Source organism: Ammodytes marinus, assembly GCF_949987685.1.
Source record: "Ammodytes marinus genome assembly, chromosome: 17".
In the NCBI taxonomy this organism is placed as follows: Eukaryota; Metazoa; Chordata; class Actinopteri; order Uranoscopiformes; family Ammodytidae; genus Ammodytes; species Ammodytes marinus.
Window position 1 is genome coordinate 19,035,190 of NC_137221.1, and position 20,136 is coordinate 19,055,325.

Consider the following 20,136-nt stretch of genomic DNA (forward strand, 5'->3'; position numbering starts at 1 on the left):
GCACAGTTTGCACATCCCTGGACTACAAACTGACCATATCGCAACTCCTTCAGGTTTTTTCTTTCAAGCTGTTCCACGATCATGTCATTGGTCAATGTCTACTGTCAATCTGTATTTATCAAGTATATGTTACTGTAGTCATTACTGTCTGAAGACAACTGCCTGTATGAACTGTTCTTGATGGTGCACACAATGTAGATCCATGTATAATTGTCTGCTTGACTAAGCACTGTGTGAATTTTATGTTTTAATAACTCATGACTCATATTTGGTAACAGTGGTGCGTACAATGCAATGAATGCTTCAAATACTTTAGATCTAGAGGTTTACAATTAACATAATGACTGCTTTACTGTCATGACACTTGATACAATCACTGTACACTTTTATTCATGACTTAACAAGTTTGTAATACATTTCAGTTTTGTAACATAAAACTGTCCAAAAGTCCACTTTTAGTAGTTTCACTGTTTTGAAACCGGCATAGCTTGATCTGTCATATAACTGAACGTACACATATGTTCCTTTGTCACTTTTTTTTAGCATCTGGAAATGGCGACTCAAAGGAAAATCACAATCATGGCATTATACTTATGTATGAATGCTGGCATTGGTGTCTTATTATTGTTTTGCACCAATTAAATAAAACGGCTTATTGTGGATGATGTTTTGGACTCATTTATAAGTGTGATTGACAAATCAATGAATTCTCCTGTTGAATGTGTAGTTATTCATTATGAGAGCGGGGGAAAGTTGAGCGCAAGATATTTGCTGTTATAATACTTGCATCCTGCCACAGTCTTTTCTCAACAATATGCTTCTATTTCGTACCAGCACAAGAACACGTTTTTTTTTTAATAAAGGATTTTTTTTTTCTATTATTGAATTTGTGTTATCAGTCTGTTTCACTACATGTGCCATGCTCAAAACTAGAACCTGTAGTCTAAATGAGCATGTAAACTGAAGAGGTTGTAAACATAACATTCTGATTTTAAATGTATCATTATTAGTCTGTCAACTATAGAATATGTTGATAGAATTACAACCGACACTATACAGAATTCAAATGATGGAACTGCGATATTTTTTGGGGATACCAAATAATATTGGAATTAAGATAAATTAATCAGCAGGTGAAGCCACCGCAGAGATCCATAGACACATCAGCGAATTGTAAGACACAAAATAAAGGGTTAGTTAAACTTTGATTTACGTTTAGAAAACTCATTTGGGAAGATATACTAGTTTTGTATATGTTAGTTATATTTTAATTATTATAGGCCTACTATGCAATTATTTTTTGTTGGTTTAGGTCCACACTCCAAACACTTGGTGGCGGTAATGCGCCATTTTTATTTTTAGGCCAGCCTCTTGGAAAAAACGAGAACACCAAAGAGAAGAAGAATTGTCAGCGTCGTAAAGAAAGTCTGTGGTAAATGTTAGCAACAAGGTAACACTAATGCTTGTTCCCTCTATTGGATATTTCCCCCATTAGTCAACTCGACATGGGCAAAAGGGACAATCGAGTGGTGAGTTATGTTACACGCAAGCTGTAAATACACGGTTACATTTGTTCTGCTAGCGAGGTAAAACACAGACGGAGTCTTCGCGTTAGCACACTAACTAGCCTCTGCTAGGTTTTCTGATGCTGGGCCTAAACAGTGTTTACCAAATTCGCGCCTTAACATATACCCTTAAAAAATACAGTGGGATATTTTTCATTTGCCTGTAATGCGTTATATTTTGAAATGGTTTGGTGCACCGTGTCGTAGCTAACCTGAAAAGGCGAGTCTACAAGCTCGTGCAGCAGTCGTGGTGGAGCTGCGTAGAGCTGCTGATGCTAACGTTAGCTCATCACATTACTGACAGTATTTTTGGGGGAAGGGGGGGGGGGGTCGCTGAGCTTTTCGTTGCTTCTTGTCTATACATACATACAGAGACTTATCAAGATAATAAGTGTATCTCAACATTAGTTCAATGTTTTTGGTCAACGTTAGCACTTTGCTCATGCCATATTAACCATTGTATCAGCGGCAGCGATACATACTTATTTTATCGGGCTAACGTCATGGGTTTGTTTACGTCAGGTATATTTATCTTGACTGTTAAATAAAACTCATGTAGTATAATAGGCCTATAACAATCATGCATACATCCCATCCTCCCTGAGGTTACACTGATAATGTACATTGAGATTGTGTTATCTGTTTAATTAAGAAATGTTCTTCATTAAATTGATATTTTGTTGTGGGGACTGGGAGTATAGAACTGTATTGCAGTCCGCTGATAATCTTGGCATTTAACAGTCTGGCATGCGTGTATTTATTTATCTATTTTTAGTTGTGTGTTTTACTTATTTTACTATACATTTATTTCCTTATTTGATCATTTTGTTTTAATCTGCTACACTGTCCTTTTTTAAAGTATTATTGTATTGTATCTCCATCAGCAATGTGTAAAATGCTTCCCTCTGTTTGGTGTTGCAGGCTTATGTTAACCCCATCGCTGCCTCCCGAGCCAAGGGACCGGCATCAAACTCTGGGCCCAGCATACAGGATTACTTGAGCAGACCTCGGCCAACATGGTGAGAGAGAAAAGGACGGACCTCCTCACTGGCACTGCACCTTGTCTCACCACAGCTGCATTCCCCTGTTATTCTTGTATATCATGCTGTCATTCAATATCATAGCTAGATGTTGCACTTATGTGACAGGTACTGTGAGGAGGATGTGAGGATACCGTTTTCTAGTACATGGTTTGCCCTGTCCTTCAAGCTCATCAAACAAGTTTGAGGGTTCACACAGAGTACATACAGGTAGCAGATCGTGATTCCCTGTTTTTGGCAAAAAGTGATTTTGACAACAAACATACTCCATAATCGCTGACTCCACCTTTTTTGTGTAATTTTTCGTCTCACAAATGGCACATTGGCAAAAGTAGCAAAGTCTACGTTGTTGTCTGCCATAAGAACGAGCATGGTGCTATTTGAAAGACACTGGCTTGTTTAAATTTAATGTGAAAGCAGCAGAAAATGAAACCGCTTTTACCGTTTTTAAATTGTTTCTGTTACACAGGAGGAATAAACCCTTATCCTTTTTATTGTCTTTTCATCAGGGAAGAGTTAAAGGAGCAGCTGGAGAAGAAGAAGAAAGGCTCTCGCTCCCTGGCTGAATTTGAAGACAAAATGAACGATGTGAGTTTGTGTTATGTGTAGACTGACATTTTGAACTATTATGCATTCTTTTAACGGGTCAACACGGTAATGTGTCCAGTTACAACTACTACACAACTATTCAAAATTGAATGAAGGTGTAGCCGCAAATTAAGAATATAGTAGTTGAAAGTTTTTTTCCAAACCTCCCGATTTCAGAAATGGAAGAAAGAGCTGGCAAAGAACCGGGAGAAGTTGTTTGCTGCAATTGACAAAGACAAAGGGAAAGACAAAAAGACGATAGACAAAAAGACGACAGACAAAAAGACGACAGAGAAGGAGAAGGAAAAGGAGGAGAAGAAGGAGAAAAAGGAGAAAAAAGAGGTATGTGTTTTCTCATTTATCAGACATTTTAATTATCTCTCTTTTCAAACTTGAATCTTCACTCACGTTCGCTTTTCATTTGTGTTTTAGAAAAAGAAGAAAGAGAAGAAGAAATCCGTCAGGGTGAGGAGAGACCTCCAGTATTTTGATGCCACACACACGCACACTCTCCATTAATTCATTCAGTGTTTCCTCTTGCTAATAAAAGCAGATAATCTACTCTGTGGGCACTGCACATGTACATCAATAACAAATACACAAAGCATTTCGGAGGATCTTCCCTTTCGACCAACAGGCATTGTACTGTTCCAATTTCCAAACAAGCGCATAACCTCAAGTCTAATGAACCCTGCTTTCATTGTGTTTTGGTCAAGCATTCTCCATCTTCCTCCTCTTCCTCATCGAGTTCTGATTCCTCCAGCAGCTCTTCCTCAGAATCTGAAGACGAGGTAAGTCTGATACTAGATGTTGCCAACCACTTAAGGCAGGACACTGCAGGTGACTAGGGTAAAACATTTGAACTTATATATGGCATTATAACTTTGCCAGCTGATTGCTTGCATTAAAGCAATCATTTTTCGTATAACAATTTTTTCAGAAATGTGTGAATAAATATGCAGATTTGGCAATATCTAACCTATCATACGTCAATTTGCATCTCTTTAAAAAAAAATATATAGTTGTTGGATAAAGTCACTTTATTTCATTTTTACAACATATAAGTGTCCATCGTTTTAACAGAACAGGTTTAGGATTCAGACTGTCCAAAAAAAGGCTGTATTACATCTTAAGCGCTTTAGAAGTGCTATTACTTTAGAAGTTCAGATTTTTACCAGTATGAAGGAAGACATGTTATTGAAGCAAAATAGACAAAAATCTCAAAATAGACTTTTGCCTTAACCCATTGATGACTATGGCAATCTAGGATGCATGTCCTTAATGCCTGAGGGTTTTCTGAAAAAATAGTATGAATTGTTAAGTCTACCAAAACCTTAATATCTAAGCCTGTGTAGCACATAGAAACATGAAATAAAATACATTTAAAAGTTAAGGTTCACAGGTTTTAGCGCTTACAAACCAACATATTTTTCTAAAAATCGTCAAAATTAGATGGGGGAGAAAAAAAAAGAATAAATAATATAAAATATTTAAAAATAATGTGCTAAATGAGGTTATAATCCTGCTTCTTTTTAACATGTATAGTAGTGACTGAGTGTGCAGTGGAGGGATAAAGATAGACAGATATAGGAAGGAGTAGATGGCTTTATTTTATAATTTAGTTCAGTAATCATTGGCACCATAAATCAGACTTCCCAGTACAGCTGGAACGCAGACTGACTCCTGCTGTTGGGAGCCGATCAGCTGGTCCAAACGGCTGTATACCACGGAGATGAAAACGAAACTGAAACTGGGCTGAATTTGAGTTGGAGCAGCAAAATATAGCCTAAATTATTAAATATTGTTAATAAATAGATGCAATGTGTTGTGTGATTTTCGTCAGTAGTCTAGAGTAGGCCTAGATTCTGTGCTCCGAACGCCACTAACTGTTCTGTAATACACTATCGCCGACACAGCTGGCATATTTTTTTATTCTTTTTATTTATTTTTAATATTTTTGATTGACTGATTTTCGGCAAACCACACAACTTTTGGGTGGTCACGTGGTCTTAAAAAATCAACAAAACCCACCTCATGTGTATTTGAACCAATGACAGTGCATTCTATGCTGCGTGCGCCATGAAAATTAGATAAAGTAACAATGCTGCGCTACGCAGCATCAGGCAGGAGATACAATGTGGCATCGCGCAGCAGCCGTCATCAATGTTTTTTTTTTTTGCATTTCTTGATGTGTGTGTGTAGGATGAAAAGAAGAGTGTGAAGAAGAAACGGAAGAAAAAGAAGTCATCTGCGAGGAGAGCGTCCGACGGCTCAGAGGAAGAATCTGATGCTGAAAGCAAGGTTTCTCTCTTCTTCTTTGTCTTTTTCTAACAGCACGCACAGACGACTTTGCACTTCAATAGAATCAGATTCTTGTATTGAAAATGTATTTTGTAATTGCCACTTTTCATTCTAAATGTTGATGTTTTCTTCCCAAGAAGAAAAAGAAAAGAATCAAGGAGGACGGAGACAAAGAGAAGGTGATGAACTCTTATTCATAACTCACTTAAAGGTGGAGTCACCGATTCTGGTTAATGCTTGTTGTCAAAATCACTTTTTGCCTGTGAATATATATCCTTGCGATCCGCTACCTGTCCGTAGTGTGTGTGTGCACTGAAAAAAAAATCTGGCAGTTATACACACAGCCCAGGCTCTGTAAACTAATCTGGTATATAAACGAAGGATATGTAAACAAAGGGACCCACTAGCAACATGCCTTTTGAGAGAGCCTACACACAGTACGTACAGGAAACAGATCGTGAGCAGTTATTGACTGATTTTGGCAAAAAGGGATTTTTACCACAAGCTTTCTCCAGAATTGCCTACTCGGCCTTTCATTAACTAACTGATATTGTGTACGTTTCGCAGCGACGAGTGCGATGAGCTTCCAGATATAATGTTATTGCTCTCCTTGTCCCTTGTCAGTCCAGATAAGTGTAACACTGTTTCAAGGTGTTGTAAATTATTCATATTCATAATGTACTTTTTTTTTGTCAGGACGAAAAGAGCCGTAAAAGAAAAAGGAAGGCCGAGCGGAGCTACAAAGACTCATCATCAGAGTCCTTTCTGGACTCGGAGGGAGAAGAGGTATTATGTATTGTACTTATATGCCCTTTTATGGGCAAGAAAAGGGAAAATGGAATTGAATACGTTTCTTTCACCACTTTTTAGCCATTTGATTACAAAATTAGATTTACTTCAAGTTTGTTATGAATAAAGCACACTCTCCAAAATTAAGCCATAATTTTTCTTCCCTTCCGCTTTTTTTTCCCTTGTTCTGCTTTTCATTCAGTGTAGTTTTAGTCAACAAGACACTTAACGATTTAGTTTTGTTTCGTGAAAAATACAAACTAGACATTATGGTCTACCAGTTCAGGCCTCTGGCGCACAGAGCATGTTTAGTTTAGTTGTCCGAAAGAATAATAAATAAATAAATCTGTTTAATTTTTAGTTCTCACACTTTTAATTAGTTTCAGTTCTCCTTGTGGCTCCCATCCCACTTGTGTAAGCATGTTGTCCATCTGTCTCTCACTCTTCTTGGGCATTCCGGTTAAATACATTTTAAAAGACAATGGCCTCTGTTCAACATAAATGAGGAAGAGCCAATGAGAATTGAGCTGCTGTTATCTAAAGATTTAGCCCCCTCGCCATAATTGATTAGAATTGTTTTCAAAGCTTAGCGAAATCAGTGAATTTGGTCCAAATATGAAGTGCCTAGCAATGAGGCTTAGATGAAAATGATTATCATTAAAGCCAACATGATTGGTTAAGTATGAATGAACTGCCTTGTTCTGAACATAAACCTAGAAATGAACCTTTAAAAGTGGAGTCAGCCCAAAATATATCCAGTTCTAATAAACAGCCTTGGCTCTGTAAACTGGTATGTAAACATAGGGGCCCACCGACCATATCCAGCAACATGCCTGTTTATAGAGCCTAGGCTGTGTATATACACTGGATTTCTTTTTCAGCACACAAACGGTGTGGACGGGTTGGAGACTGTGGGGAGATATGATTTGGAAGAAAAAGGTTTTTGGAAACAAGCGTTTTCCAGAATCACTGATTCAACCGTTATGTTGATCAGTTGTCTTCACGTGGAGAAAGGTTATCAGAGCAACTTATCACAAATTGCGCATACTTGCTATTGTTTGCTCAAAAGTTTATAAAACATATAGTTGGTTCAGAAACTGATTACTGCTGTTATACTTGCGGTTGTTTATTACTTACTCCATAATTGTGAAACGAGATTGTTGCGGGGACTTTTTAGAATTAGGTGCAGCTCATGACTTCCCTCTTTCCATGGGTTCATTTAAACTTTCCCCTCCCATAGGCTGAAGCCAAGAAGAAAAAGAGAAGTAGCGAGGAGAAGGAGAAAATCACAGTAAGAATTGTACTTAATTTCCTTTTTATTAACAGGACGTTATTTATTTATTGATTCAGGAATGTGAGTCAGTAAACTAAACCTCAGCATTTATCAATCTACCAACACATATGTGCTGTTAACTAAAAATGTTTTCCATTCACAGGACAAATCCAAGAAGAAGAGGAAAAGGAAGCACAAGAAACACAGCAGAAAAAAGAAAAACAAGGCAGCGTCTCAGTCAGACTCGGAGCTCGCCAATCAACCGTAGCTTTACGGTTCTCACATCACCCTCACAGTTCAGTTCACTAGTAGTGTTCTTTTTTTGTTGCCCATCCGGCTTCACTCATCACACTTGAGACCTACAGACTTGTAATGCTGGGGTTCTGTGTGAGAAGTCAAATTGAGGGAGGTCCCCACTGCCCATCCCCTCTAAATGGCAACTACTGGTGCATATTCTTTTTCTCACCATGCTCTTTGTAGATTGTATTTTTGGGTTACACTCAACAACAGGACTGAAGCATATTCCACCTATGTTTTATTTCTTCCTCCTTCAAGTGTGAACGCCACTTCCTCACATTTTCGGTATGCTTGGCCCTCTCTGCGCTCCATACCCGACATCTCACATTTCTAGTTGCTGGAAGAGGCTGTTATGCTAGTGCCTGCGTCGTGCATGTAGACCCGGTGTCCTGATGTCTCGCCAGCCTCATATTGAAGTTGGATTTATGATAAGAAATGTGAGCTTCATAGTCAACATTTATACGAGGGATAATTGTTCTGTGAGAGGAATTGTTACACTAGAGTGTAAATGTACAAACAATGGGAATTCATTAATAAAGTATTGTTTTAACCTTTTATTTATTTGCCATCCCTATTGTGTGTATTGGACTTACGACTTTTTATATTGGACTGTTACTAATGTCGTCTGGTTCTGCACCTGTCATCTATCTCATTTCCTTAAAATTTAAACTGAGGTCAGCAGTACTATAACAGTTGGTTTTCACAAGGATCGGTTCAAACGACAGTTATATTTGTAGAAGTAAAAACACCCAGTTCTTGTTTAACGCACTAACCCATGGAGGACTTGCTTTTATAATTGTACATGTCCCTTTGTGTTTCCCTATTTTAACTGTTACGGCTCAAGTATTTCTGCAAGAACCACTGGATTTTTGGTAAAGTACAAAGCTTGTGAGAAAGGAAAGAACTTAGTACCTAAATTGTAAAGAACTTAAGTAGAATTAGTTACATTACATTTCTATATCTATTAAACTATGCAAACCTCATCACTTATTGTGCGTTTAAAAGTAGTATTTAAATATTTGGAAACATTTGGCCTACTTAACAATTCATGTACATACATTTGAATCGAGGCTTGACATGCAGATCTCCTGACAGAAACAATGTTATGGTATCAAAGGTTAATGTGACCTTGTGATGTTTGTCATGTTAAATCTTTGAGGTGAGCGAGCGTGTGTTGACATCCTCAAACAATGATTACTGTAACAATCCTTTAAAAAAGAAGAAGATCGAAGTTCAATGCATGGGTGTGACCTAGTTCCACAAACCCTAACTGTCACAGGACCCAGGGGTGGGATATACAGTAAATGCTTCCAGATTGTGGTGAGTGGGAGGAGGTAACCTGACATATAAAGAGCAGTGAAGCTTAATTTCATCTTCGAGGAAGTGTGGGACACAAGAAACGAAGCTGGTAAATCACTTCACTTGCAGAAGGTAAGCAATATGAAACATCTAAGAATCTAAATCAGGGGTGGCCACTAGGTCGATCGCGAGGGTAGTGTGGGTCGATCGCGTGGCATTCTTTAAAAAAAAATATATATATATATATTTAATTCTTTTTTTTTTTTCTTTTTTTTTTACTATGAAAGAGCGAACGAGCCGTGTGAGCATGCGCCGACGTTCGGTGGAGGGAGAGAGGACACCACTTTCTAATTTGACATACAGTACATCAGTTTGTTAGCCAGTGAGCTAACCAAAGCACACAAAATTCCTCATATTTAGCCTCTTAATTTTCCTGTCAAAGTGCACCAGATTCATGCATTTCACTTTAAAAAGGTGAAAAAAAATCTCCCGGGGGGGCATGCCCCCGGACCCCCCTAGGAGGGTCTGGTTCTCTGCTGGCTACTATTTTCCTCCAGCAGGACATTGGAGGTACTAGCGTGGCACTGGATGTGTGAATGACATTTAACTAGGCAATAATTTGGGCAAGTCTGTCTGCCTTTCTTTCTCACTCCGCTGATATTTATTGGAGACTTTGGTTGTATGCAGCAGTTTTTTCTTTTCTATACTGGAAAATACCTTTAGGCTGCAATTCTGCAGACATGTTTCCTCTTAACTGAGAACCGTACCGTACAGAACAGAACCGTGACTTAAAAACCGAGGTACGTACCGAACCGTGACTTTTGACCCCTAATAGTAGGTGGTAGCTCACTTTGACTTGGTCATTTTAAAAGTAGCTCACAAGCTGAAAAACAGTGGCCACCCCTGATCTAAATCCTTCATTGACATTATAGCTGTCAGTGTAGGGCTCTATAAACCTATAAACATCCACCACTGCTGTTCATTGTTAATGTTTAGTGAGACTGTTTTGATAGAAAGGAATTTCTCAGTACAGGCTGAAATGAAAGTGAAAGTCACAGAATCAACATAATAAAGTAGAGTAAAGGTTACTTATTTAAATGTGCACTATGCGGTTTTAGAAGAGGGGGCTTTGTTGACATTTGCAGAGCATGCAAATAGTTTCCATAACGTAGGCTATTTACTATCCATGTAATTCTTAGTATTGAATAATTCTATTGTAGTGATCTTACATAATTCACCTATCGAACTGAAGTTCCGGGGTTCCGGGGGAACTGTTATACTGGGGGAATTTCCTGTTTTGTCTTGTTGGCGTTTTGAGACTATCAGGAGTTTACTGTCTGCTCCGTTGTTGTTACTTGACAAGTGCATTAATGTCATTAAAGCAGTTAGCTCCGTCTTTTGACACTCCGCCTCCGACTCCTGTCTTTACACGCCACATTGGTGACCCTGACGTCAGTCCCGCTGAAGATTCCGAGACTGATTTGAATATCGATCGCAACAGCATGGCGCTTTCCATCGTTCTCAAACTGCCAGAGTTCTGGGAGACGTCCGCGGCAACGTGGTTCGCACAGGCAGAGGCTCAGTTCACCCTCCGTGGGATTACAGATGATGCCACACGCTATTACCACGTCGTCTCAGCACTGGGGAGCTCCACTGCAGCCAGGACAGTAAGCTTTATTACATCTCCTCCTGCCCAAAATAAATATGCAGGGCTCAAGGCTTACCTCCTCAAAATCTTTGAACTGTCAAGATCGGAAAGAGCCCGGCGTCTTCTTGCCATTCAAGGCCTGGGGGACAGCAAACCCTCCGAACATATGGAAATGATGTTAAACCTGCTGGGCACGGAGGTACCAAATTTCCTTTTCATCGAACTCTTCCTGCGACACATGCCACCACACGTCCAGACAGCGCTCGCGAATACATGCATCACGGAGCCACGAGCTCTAGCAGAGGAGGCAGACAGGTTCTTTCTGGCCACCCAGCGTTTCGCCCCGGATGTGCTGGCCCCGACACGCCGTTACACTCGTCCGGGCAGCAGCGCTCCCCTTGGCGGAGGGCACGCGTCCACCGACAGCCTTGCCGCTGCGGGCTTATGCTTTTTCCATGCACGTTTCGGGGCCAAGGCAAAAAGGTGCCGCTCTCCGTGCACTTTCAACGCGGCGGGAAACGCCAAGGCCTGCGCTCAGTAGTGGCCGTGAGCGCAGGCGCAAAGGGCCGGCTGCTGTTCATCGTGGACACCCTCTCCAGGCGTAAATTCCTTTGCGACACCGGTGCACAGAGGAGCGTGGTGCCGGCTACGGTGGACGACGCCGCCGGCGGGTTGCACGGCCCTCCCTTAACATCTGCCAACGACACCCCGATCCGAACGTATGGCACGAAGTCTGTGGATTTATGTTTTGGAGGTCAACGGTTCACATGGGATTTTGTTACAGCCGACGTCTCCTTCCCCCTCCTCGGCGCAGATTTTCTGTGCGCACACGGGCTGCTGGTTGATGTCAAGAACGAGCGCCTGGTGGACGCATTGACCTTCTCCTCGTTCGCATGTGTCTGCGATGAGGGGACATACGACGGCCTTTCTAGCTCGCTCTCTGAGGGTGACAAGTACCAGCGGCTGCTCAGAGAGTTCTCTAGCCTGCTGCAACCGACCTTCTCGTCCACGTCGACGAAACACGGTGTGGAGCACCATATTGAGACGAAAGGGCCCCCCGTCCATGCCAGGGCCCGACGGCTTGCTCCGGAGAGACTGGCGGTTGCTAAGGCTGAATTCGCCAACATGGAGCGCCTGGGCATCATTCGCCGTTCCGACAGTCCGTGGTCCTCGCCACTCCACATGGTTCCGAAGCAGGATGGCGGCTGGCGCCCGTGTGGAGACTACCGCCGCCTAAATGATGCCACCACGCCCGACCGCTATCCAGTGCCCCATATTCAGGACTTCTCCGTGCATCTGGCGGGGAAGCTCCTGTTTTCCAAAGTCGACCTTGTGCGGGGCTACCACCAGGTTCCGGTGCACCCTGCGGATGTCCCGAAGACAGCTGTGGTCACTCCGTTTGGGTTGTTTGAGTTCCTCAGGATGCCATTCGGCCTGAAAAACGCGGCCCAGTCCTTCCAGCGGCTGATGGACTCGGCGCTGAGGGACATGCCTTTCATCTTCGTCTACTTGGACGATGTCCTGGTCGCCAGTTCCTCGGAGGAGGAGCACCTCACACACCTCCGGGCCCTCTTCACAAGGCTCGACCGCCACGGCTTGATCATTAACCCGGCGAAGTGTGTTTTTGGGGTGCCGTCCATCCAGTTCCTCGGGCACCTCATCAACAGGGATGGTGCCGTCCCCCTTCCGTCGAAGGTGGAGGCTGTTTCCGACTTTCCCCGCCCACGTTCGGCCCGGGGGCTCCGGGAGTTCCTGGGGATGGTCACCTTCTATCACCGATTCATACACCGGGCGGCCCACACTATGCGCCCGCTGTATGAGGCCCTCAAGGACAAGACGCCCGGCCAAGACGTCGACTGGACTGCAGAGAGGGACAGAGCGTTCGAGGACACTAAGACTGCATTGAGCCGGGCCGCATTGTTGGTCCACCCGTTGCCCGGAGCTCAGGTGGCCCTCACAACCGACGCGTCCGACTACGCGGTTGGCGCGGTGTTAGAGCAGTGGGACGGTGGCGCCTGGCAACCGCTCGCCTTTTTCAGCCGCCAGCTGGTGCCCCGGGAGCGCAAATACAGTACTTTCGACAGGGAGCTGCTCGGCGTCTGGCTGGCAATCCGCCATTTCCGCTTCGCCCTGGAGGGCCGTCAGTTTACGGTTTTTGTGGACCACAAACCCCTCACGTTCTCCATGTCCAAGGTAGCCGAGCCGTGGTCCGCCCGCCAACAGCGCCAGCTGTCATCCATCTCTGAGTATACCACGGACATCCGGCACATCGCTGGCAAATCCAACGTGGTCGCGGATTGCCTCTCCAGAGTGATCGTCAGCGCGGTGCAGCTGGGTCTCGACTACTCGCGTATGAGTGCGGAACAGGCCACGGACCACGGATTTCAGTCCCTCAAAGACTCAGACACCGGGCTGCGCCTGGAAAAAGTGGCGATCGGCGACTCAGGGGTCAGGTTGTGGTGTGACCTCTCCACCGGCCAGCCCAGGCCACTGGTCCCTGCCGGCTGGCAGCGGGCTGTTTTCGAGGCAATACACGGCCTGTCCCATCCCGGTAGGAGGGCGTCCGTGAGGCTGGTCTCTCAGAAGTTCGTCTGGAAAGGACTGAAGAAGGACATACGGGCCTGGGTCGACTCGTGTGTGTCCTGTCAGCGTGCAAAAGTGCACCGCCACACCAAGGCCCCGTTGGAGCCATTCGTCGTCCCCGGTAGGAGGTTCGACCATGTCAACATCGACCTGGTGGGGCCACTCCCCCCTTCGCATGGTTTCACCCACCTCCTCACGATGGTGGACAGGACGACGCGTTGGCCTGAAGCTGTGCCACTCACCTCGACATCATCTTCCGATGTGGCCCGTGCGTTTATCGGCACGTGGGTCGCGCGCTTTGGGACACCTTCGGACCTCACCTCCGACCGGGGTGCACAGTTTACCTCGGAGATCTGGAATGTGGTTGCCAGGGATCTGGGGGTTAAACTGCATCGCACTACCGCATACCATCCTCAGGCTAATGGGTTGTGCGAGCGGTTCCATCGCTCCATGAAGGCGGCCTTGCGTGCCAGTTTGACGGACGGCAACTGGTTGGACAAACTTCCCTGGGTGATGCTGGGGCTCCGGACGGCGCCTAAGGAGGACCTGCAGTCCTCGTCTGCCGAGTTAGTCTACGGTCAGGTGCTGCGAGTTCCAGGGGATTTCATTCCGGACGCCACGACACCCTGGTCGGCAGCCAGGCAGCGGTCCTCTCTGCTGGAGGTCGCCAAGCAGTTCGCACCCGTCCCCACTTCGCAGCACTGCACCCCCGTTTCCCTGGTGCCACCCAATCTGCACACGGCGGAGTTTGTGTTCATCCGCCACGACGCCCACCGTGGACCGTTGCGCCCCCCCTATGACGGGCCGTTTAGGGTCTTGCGACACGGGGATAAGAGCCTGGTCGTGGACGTCGGTGGTAGGCCCGAGACTGTCTCTGTCGACAGGATCAAGCCTGCCCACGTGGACATTTCCAGACCGTTGGAGTTGGCCCAGGCTCCGCGCCGTGGACGCCCCCCGTTGCCACGCCCCGCTGGGCTCCCTGCCACCTTGTCGGTGCCGTTACCGCCCAGTCCTGGGCTTGGTCCGGCCGCACCCGCCACGCCCCTCCCCTCTTCGGCCCCTGCCACTCGTTCTAGTCGCGGCCGGGCCATCGTGCCTTTCCGGCGCGGGGACTTTGACTATGGGTGAATTCTGGGGGGGCTTGTGTAGTGATCTTACATAATTCACCTATCGAACTGAAGTTCCGGGGTTCCGGGGGAACTGTTATACTGGGGGAATTTCCTGTTTTGTCTTGTTGGCGTTTTGAGACTATCAGGAGTTTACTGTCTGCTCCGTTGTTGTTACTTGACAAGTGCATTAATGTCATTAAAGCAGTTAGCTCCGTCTTTTGACACTCCGCCTCCGACTCCTGTCTTTACACGCCACACTATCATCATAAATCAAAACTGGATTATTTTGAGGTAACTGGAACCAAACGTGAGACTAGAATATATTTGTGAACCAAACTGTGGGCCCTGCTGCTGAAAACAACAACAATGAAACAGTAACTTTTCAGGAAACTTTCTAACTTCAAACAGTGTTACAGGGATCCAATTTTACTGTGAGGAAAGTTTGCTAATGCCGTTATGAGAACAAACCTTAGAAATTGTTCCCTTCTCTGGCAAACACAAAGTTACACTTTTAAAGGTCACATATTATGCTAAATGCACTTTTTAAATGTGTTCTAACATATCCATGGGTCCACGGTGTGCCTAGAGACTGCCAAAATAAAAAATAAATAACAATGGTTGCGTTCCGAATCGCATACTTTCTACTATATAGTATGTAGAAAAAAGATTTAGGATGTCCCGATTTTTGTGGCCAGATTTAGGATGGTTAGAAGTACCCGGATGTCCTACTTCATGCGGCCAAGATTGTTAGTGTTGAAAAGTGCATCCTATTTGGGCGATTCTGACCCACAATCCAGTGCGCACGTGAAGTGACGTAACATCGATGAAGCCTCATTATGAAAACAAACGGGGATGCGACGGATATAAAAGCAAGAGGCAAGATCAAGGCGCAATGTTATGATGAAATAAGAGAGTAAAGTATGTCCCAATAGTATGCCTACTGCGTCCTAACTAGATTATTTTTATCGTCGGATGTAGTATGTAGAATAGAAAAAAGAAAGAGTATGCGATTCGGAACGCAACCAATCTCTCCTGTTCTCACTCTCCCCCTTTCTGAAACCCCCACCCCTTCCCCCAATATACTCCAGTCAGAATTTTCCCCTTTTCTGACCTCACAAACTGGAAAGCCAGAAGCTTCCACTGTGCAGCCCACACCCCTATTTCTTATTGGTCCACGGCCCTGACAGACAGAGGGCGAGGCGTATCTGGCTTCGCTTCCGGACAGGGGGCGGGGGCAGCTCAAAGATTGTATATTTACAATTTAAAAAATAGGCCATTGTGAGATTAGCTGAACATCAGCATAGTACAATAAATTATCTGAAAGTTTTTTTCAGCAAACAATTAAAGAAAAACGTATTAGGGACCACTAAGACCATATAATATGGTGTATAATAGTACCGAAAAGTGTATAATATGGGAGCTTTAAGTCACGGAATATGACTTAACTGAAAAGAAAGCACGGACTTCAATGTTTTTTCTTTCTTTTTTTCTTGAAATGGCACAAAATGTGTCACATTCACTTGATTCAAATATACTTCATGTGAATGCTTTCCTCTTGCAGATTCTGAGGATGAGCTTGTGGGTGTTAGTGGGGGTGTTGATGTGGGGGCTGGCCTCCTGCTCCATCACCTGCCCGCATGGGAACGTCTGTCCTGATTTACAAACCTGCTGCAAGTCTAACCATGGATACAGCTGCTGTCCATATCCAAATGTAAGTAGCACGTACCAACACATGAAGCAACTTCTTCACCTGTAGTTACTAAGACTGTATGTACGATTTTCAATTTCAATTTTTTTTTTTTTGATTATTTTGTCTACAATCACCATTACTGACGGTGCACTGCAGCGTATCAGTCAGCAAGTCAGCAGTGGAAAAATCCTAAATGTAGTGTACATTGAACAGATATTAAGTTATTAGGTAACCATCTATATACAGGCCGAAAAAACTTTTTTCGGTTGCCTCTGCAACAGTAACGCTCATATCTGCAACAGCGACGTCTCTCCCAAACTTTTTAAAATTACTGCTCTGACGGGCATCTCCATAAAGTTACAGAGTAACTATGCATAAGTACTGCATACAACCCCACTTGAAAACATACTGAGCTATCCCTTTAATCTGTGTGTGTCTGTACTCTGGTGTCCTGTAGGCCGTGTGCTGCTCTGACATGGCACACTGCTGCCCCTCAGGGTTTAGTTGTAACCTGGCTGCCAAGATGTGTGAGCAGGTATACCAGCCGTGGTTGAACGTACCCATGGTGGAGAAGGAGGCTGCAGAGGATCCCAGAACTCCCTCTCTTCCGCAGTCTCCCGTCGGAGAGCCCCAAAACAAGCAGGTTCCAGACCAACTAAAGAGTTCAGTTGTTTATTGTGACAGCTATACCGTCTGTCCCGACCGCACTACCTGCTGCAGACACCCTGCAGGCGCCTGGTTCTGTTGCCCGTACCCTAATGTGAGTGGACCCGAATAGTGATTTGCAATAAGAAACGTGACTTTAATTACAATTACAATAACTCAAGGTTTGCAACCTGTTTAAATTTTGTTAAATTCTGTTCGTTCATTTCATTTTTGCAGTCACAAGTATTGGTTACATTGTGTTGGTTACAGTCAATACTCTGTATTGACTGTTCTATGACATGTGTGCATTGCAGGGCTGGTGTTGTCTGGATGGCTTCCACTGTTGTCAATATGGTTACCACTGTGACTTGACTTACACACACTGCATAAGGCGAGGCCTGCCGTATCCTTTCAGCCCCAGACAAGCCCCGTCTTCGGTCCCTGCCTCTTTCATTCCTATTCCAGAGGACAAAGGCAGCTTGCAAGAGGTAGGACACATGACGGCCAATGGGCATAGATGGCTGTTATCAATACATTTACATTAACGATAATGTGTGAATGACAGTATTGTGTATTAAAACCAACAAGTTTCTGCTTCCACCTAGTGGTCAAACATCCATTGTTGCAGGTTAAAATGATCTAGTTAATAAATACTTGTTATCGAATGTATATTTATGATTAAATATTTAGACATTAGCCAAGGCATAATGGTCCATTTGTGTTTACCTTTTAGCAGACACCGATGACCGCTCTAACAGAAGCCAGTGGCGGCAACCAAGCGGCCGGAGTCATTCGCTGTGATTCCAGGTTTTACTGTGCTAAGGGGACAACTTGCTGCAAAGGGTCCACGGGCCAGTGGAGCTGCTGTCCCTACCCACTGGTATGGAGCATGCATCAAATATTTAAGCCATCACAAAACAATGCTGCAGTTATCTGATGTAAAATCATTTTGGCAGATGTGCTCAGACAATGCACAGAGCAGTTAACAGAGCAATATGATTGGTTAGGTATGAATGAACTGCCTTGTTCTGAACACAAACCTACAAATGAACCTGCTTGATGCCTTTAAAAAGGTGGAGTCAGCCATTTTGGCGAAAGCCTGTTGTCAAATCACTTTGTCAAAATCAGTGAATATCTAAGCTCTGTAAACAGGCGTGTTGCAAACTACAGTTTGCCCCATTTGTTTACATATCCTTTGTTTACATAACCCTTTACAGAGCCCTACACTGTGTATTATTAACACTGGATTTTTTTCAGCGAGCAACACAGTACGGACTGGTTGCGGATAGTGAGATATTTGCCGATTTTGACAAAAAGTATTTTGGATTACAATGACTGAGTATGCCTTTAATTGTAGTAATTTATTAGGTAATAGTGTGTTTCTTTCTAACATGGAGACTTGTGATTGTGTTTCAGGGCATGTGTTGTGCTGATGGTAAGCACTGCTGTCAGTATGGATACACCTGCGACCCCGACTCCTCTAAATGCAGAAGAGGCTACTCCCAGATCCCCTCGGGAACACAGGAGCATGCCAAAACAGACTGATGACATGTTGTGAACGTTTGTGCACTGTGATGGCTTTGTTGTTATTACGCTACATATTTCAATCAAATCTAACAATGCATCATAACACAAACCGGAAAGGTTTGGGGTCAGACACTGGTGTTTACAGTTTGAGTAAGTAAATTGCTAAAATATCTCAAGACCTTTTCTTTTTCTTTTTCGATGGTGAATGTCATGTAAGGTGATTGGTAAGCCTACAATATATTCTGTGTTCCTCTTTTTTTCTTTCTTTTAGTAATCAGTTTAGCAAGATGAACAGCAAACGTCTGTATACATTGCAGTAATGCAGTAAGATGTTTAATTTGAAGTGAAGTGTCAGAAATACACAAATAACTTTATAGCTGTATGCCAATCTCAACTTGTTTCATGATCTTTTCTCGTGAACCAGAAAATGTAAAACTTTAAAAACAATTAAAGCACACAAATGTGAGTGTGTTGTTTTTAATCTATTCAGTTTTCTCATGCCACCTTAACTTAACCTTCCTGTTGTGTTCGTTACAATGTGTTTTTATTTAAATCTTATTTCAGGCAAATGAATCAAGCGGTCACACTTTCATTTGGCGAGGAAGGGTGCCCAGGATAATTTAATCGTTAGAGATGCAAATTTGCAAACCAGACAATCCGATTGTTCTACCTAATACAAACCTACCTTCATTGCACATTTACCAAAAACCCGAAAAACAAATGCAGCACCTGCATAACTATGCAATCACTTTCAACAAAATTATGCAGCTGTAACATCTTTGATTTGAAATCATTGATGACATTTCTTACAACAGTTTCGACAACGGTGCATTCATTGTTATTGGAGTGTCAGAAGGATGCAACCCTTTTTGGACTAAAGGTTCATTAGTAGCCTAGCGCTTTCTTTCATTTTTCTCTTTGCTTTCTGTTACTGAGAGAATATTCTCAGCTGTCCTTGCCACAATGATAGCTTCACTCATCACACTTGAGACCTACAGACTTGTAATGCTGGGGTTCTGTGTGAGAAGTCAAATTGAGGGAGGTCCCCACTGCCCATCCCCTCTAAATGGCAACTACTGGTGCATATTATTTTTCTCACCATGCTCTTTGTACATTGTATTTTTGGGTTACACTGAACAACAGGACTGAAGCATATTCCACCTATGTTTTATTTCTTCCTCCTTCAAGTGTGAACGCCACTTCCTCACATTTTCGGTATGCTTGGCCCTCTCTGCGCTCCATACCCGACATCTCACATTTCTAGTTGCTGGAAGAGGCTGTTATGCTAGTGCCTGCGTCGTGCATGTAGACCCGGTGTCCTGATGTCTCGCCAGCCTCATATTGAAGTTGGATTTATGATAAGAAATGTGAGCTTCATAGTCAACATTTATACGAGGGATAATTGTTCTGTGAGAGGAATTGTTACACTAGAGTGTAAATGTACAAACAATGGGAATTCATTAATAAAGTATTGTTTTAACCTTTTATTTATTTGCCATCCCTATTGTGTGTATTGGATTTACGACTTTTTATATTGGACTGTTACTAATGTCGTCTGGTTCTGCACCTGTCATCTATCTCATTTCCTTAAAATTTAAACTGAGGTCAGCAGTACTATAACAGTTGGTTTTCACAAGGATCGGTTCAATATTTCTGCAAGAACCACTGGATTTTTGGTGAAGTACAAAGCTTGTGAGAAAGGAAAGAACTTAGTACCTAAATTGTAAAGAACTTAAGTAGAATTAGTTACATTACATTTCTATATCTATTAAACTATGCAAA

General features: G+C 43.4%; 2 protein-coding genes across 3 annotated transcripts; both read left to right on the top strand.

Moving 5' to 3' along the window:
* Positions 1-1,391: 1,391 nt before the first annotated feature.
* On the top strand, positions 1,392-8,408 carry fam133b (family with sequence similarity 133 member B). 2 transcript variants are annotated; one of them, XM_080045185.1, is made up of 11 exons: positions 1,392-1,529; positions 2,487-2,584; positions 3,115-3,193; positions 3,371-3,535; positions 3,626-3,658; positions 3,910-3,984; positions 5,396-5,494; positions 5,632-5,673; positions 6,191-6,280; positions 7,524-7,574; positions 7,720-8,408. In XM_080045185.1, exons 1-11 carry the CDS (start codon positions 1,506-1,508, stop codon positions 7,822-7,824), a joined length of 861 nt encoding a protein of 286 aa, XP_079901311.1. In that variant the 5' UTR covers positions 1,392-1,505; the 3' UTR covers positions 7,825-8,408. The 2 variants fall into 2 exon arrangements, with proteins under 2 accessions (XP_079901311.1, XP_079901312.1); XM_080045186.1 differs by having other exon boundaries at positions 5,635-5,673.
* Positions 8,409-9,244: 836 nt separating this feature from the next.
* Positions 9,245-19,839, top strand: LOC307264538 (progranulin-like). The gene is made up of 6 exons (XM_080045957.1): positions 9,245-9,284; positions 16,054-16,203; positions 16,640-16,942; positions 17,142-17,315; positions 17,561-17,707; positions 18,244-19,839. Exons 2-6 carry the CDS (start codon positions 16,063-16,065, stop codon positions 18,370-18,372), a joined length of 894 nt encoding a protein of 297 aa, XP_079902083.1. The 5' UTR covers positions 9,245-9,284; positions 16,054-16,062; the 3' UTR covers positions 18,373-19,839.
* The last annotated feature ends 297 nt before the right edge of the window (positions 19,840-20,136 follow it).

Coding starts and splice junctions, on each gene's coding strand:
- LOC307264538 (XM_080045957.1), top strand. CDS start 16,063: ATGAGCTTGTGGGTGTTAGTGGGGGTGTTGATGTGGGGGCTGGCCTCC. Junction 16,204..16,639: donor GCTGCTGTCCATATCCAAAT/GTAAGTAGCACG, acceptor GGTGTCCTGTAG/GCCGTGTGCTGCTCTGACAT. Junction 16,943..17,141: donor TCTGTTGCCCGTACCCTAAT/GTGAGTGGACCC, acceptor TGTGCATTGCAG/GGCTGGTGTTGTCTGGATGG.
- fam133b (XM_080045185.1), top strand. CDS start 1,506: ATGGGCAAAAGGGACAATCGAGTG. Junction 2,585..3,114: donor AGCAGACCTCGGCCAACATG/GTGAGAGAGAAA, acceptor TCTTTTCATCAG/GGAAGAGTTAAAGGAGCAGC. Junction 3,536..3,625: donor AGAAAAAGGAGAAAAAAGAG/GTATGTGTTTTC, acceptor TTTGTGTTTTAG/AAAAAGAAGAAAGAGAAGAA.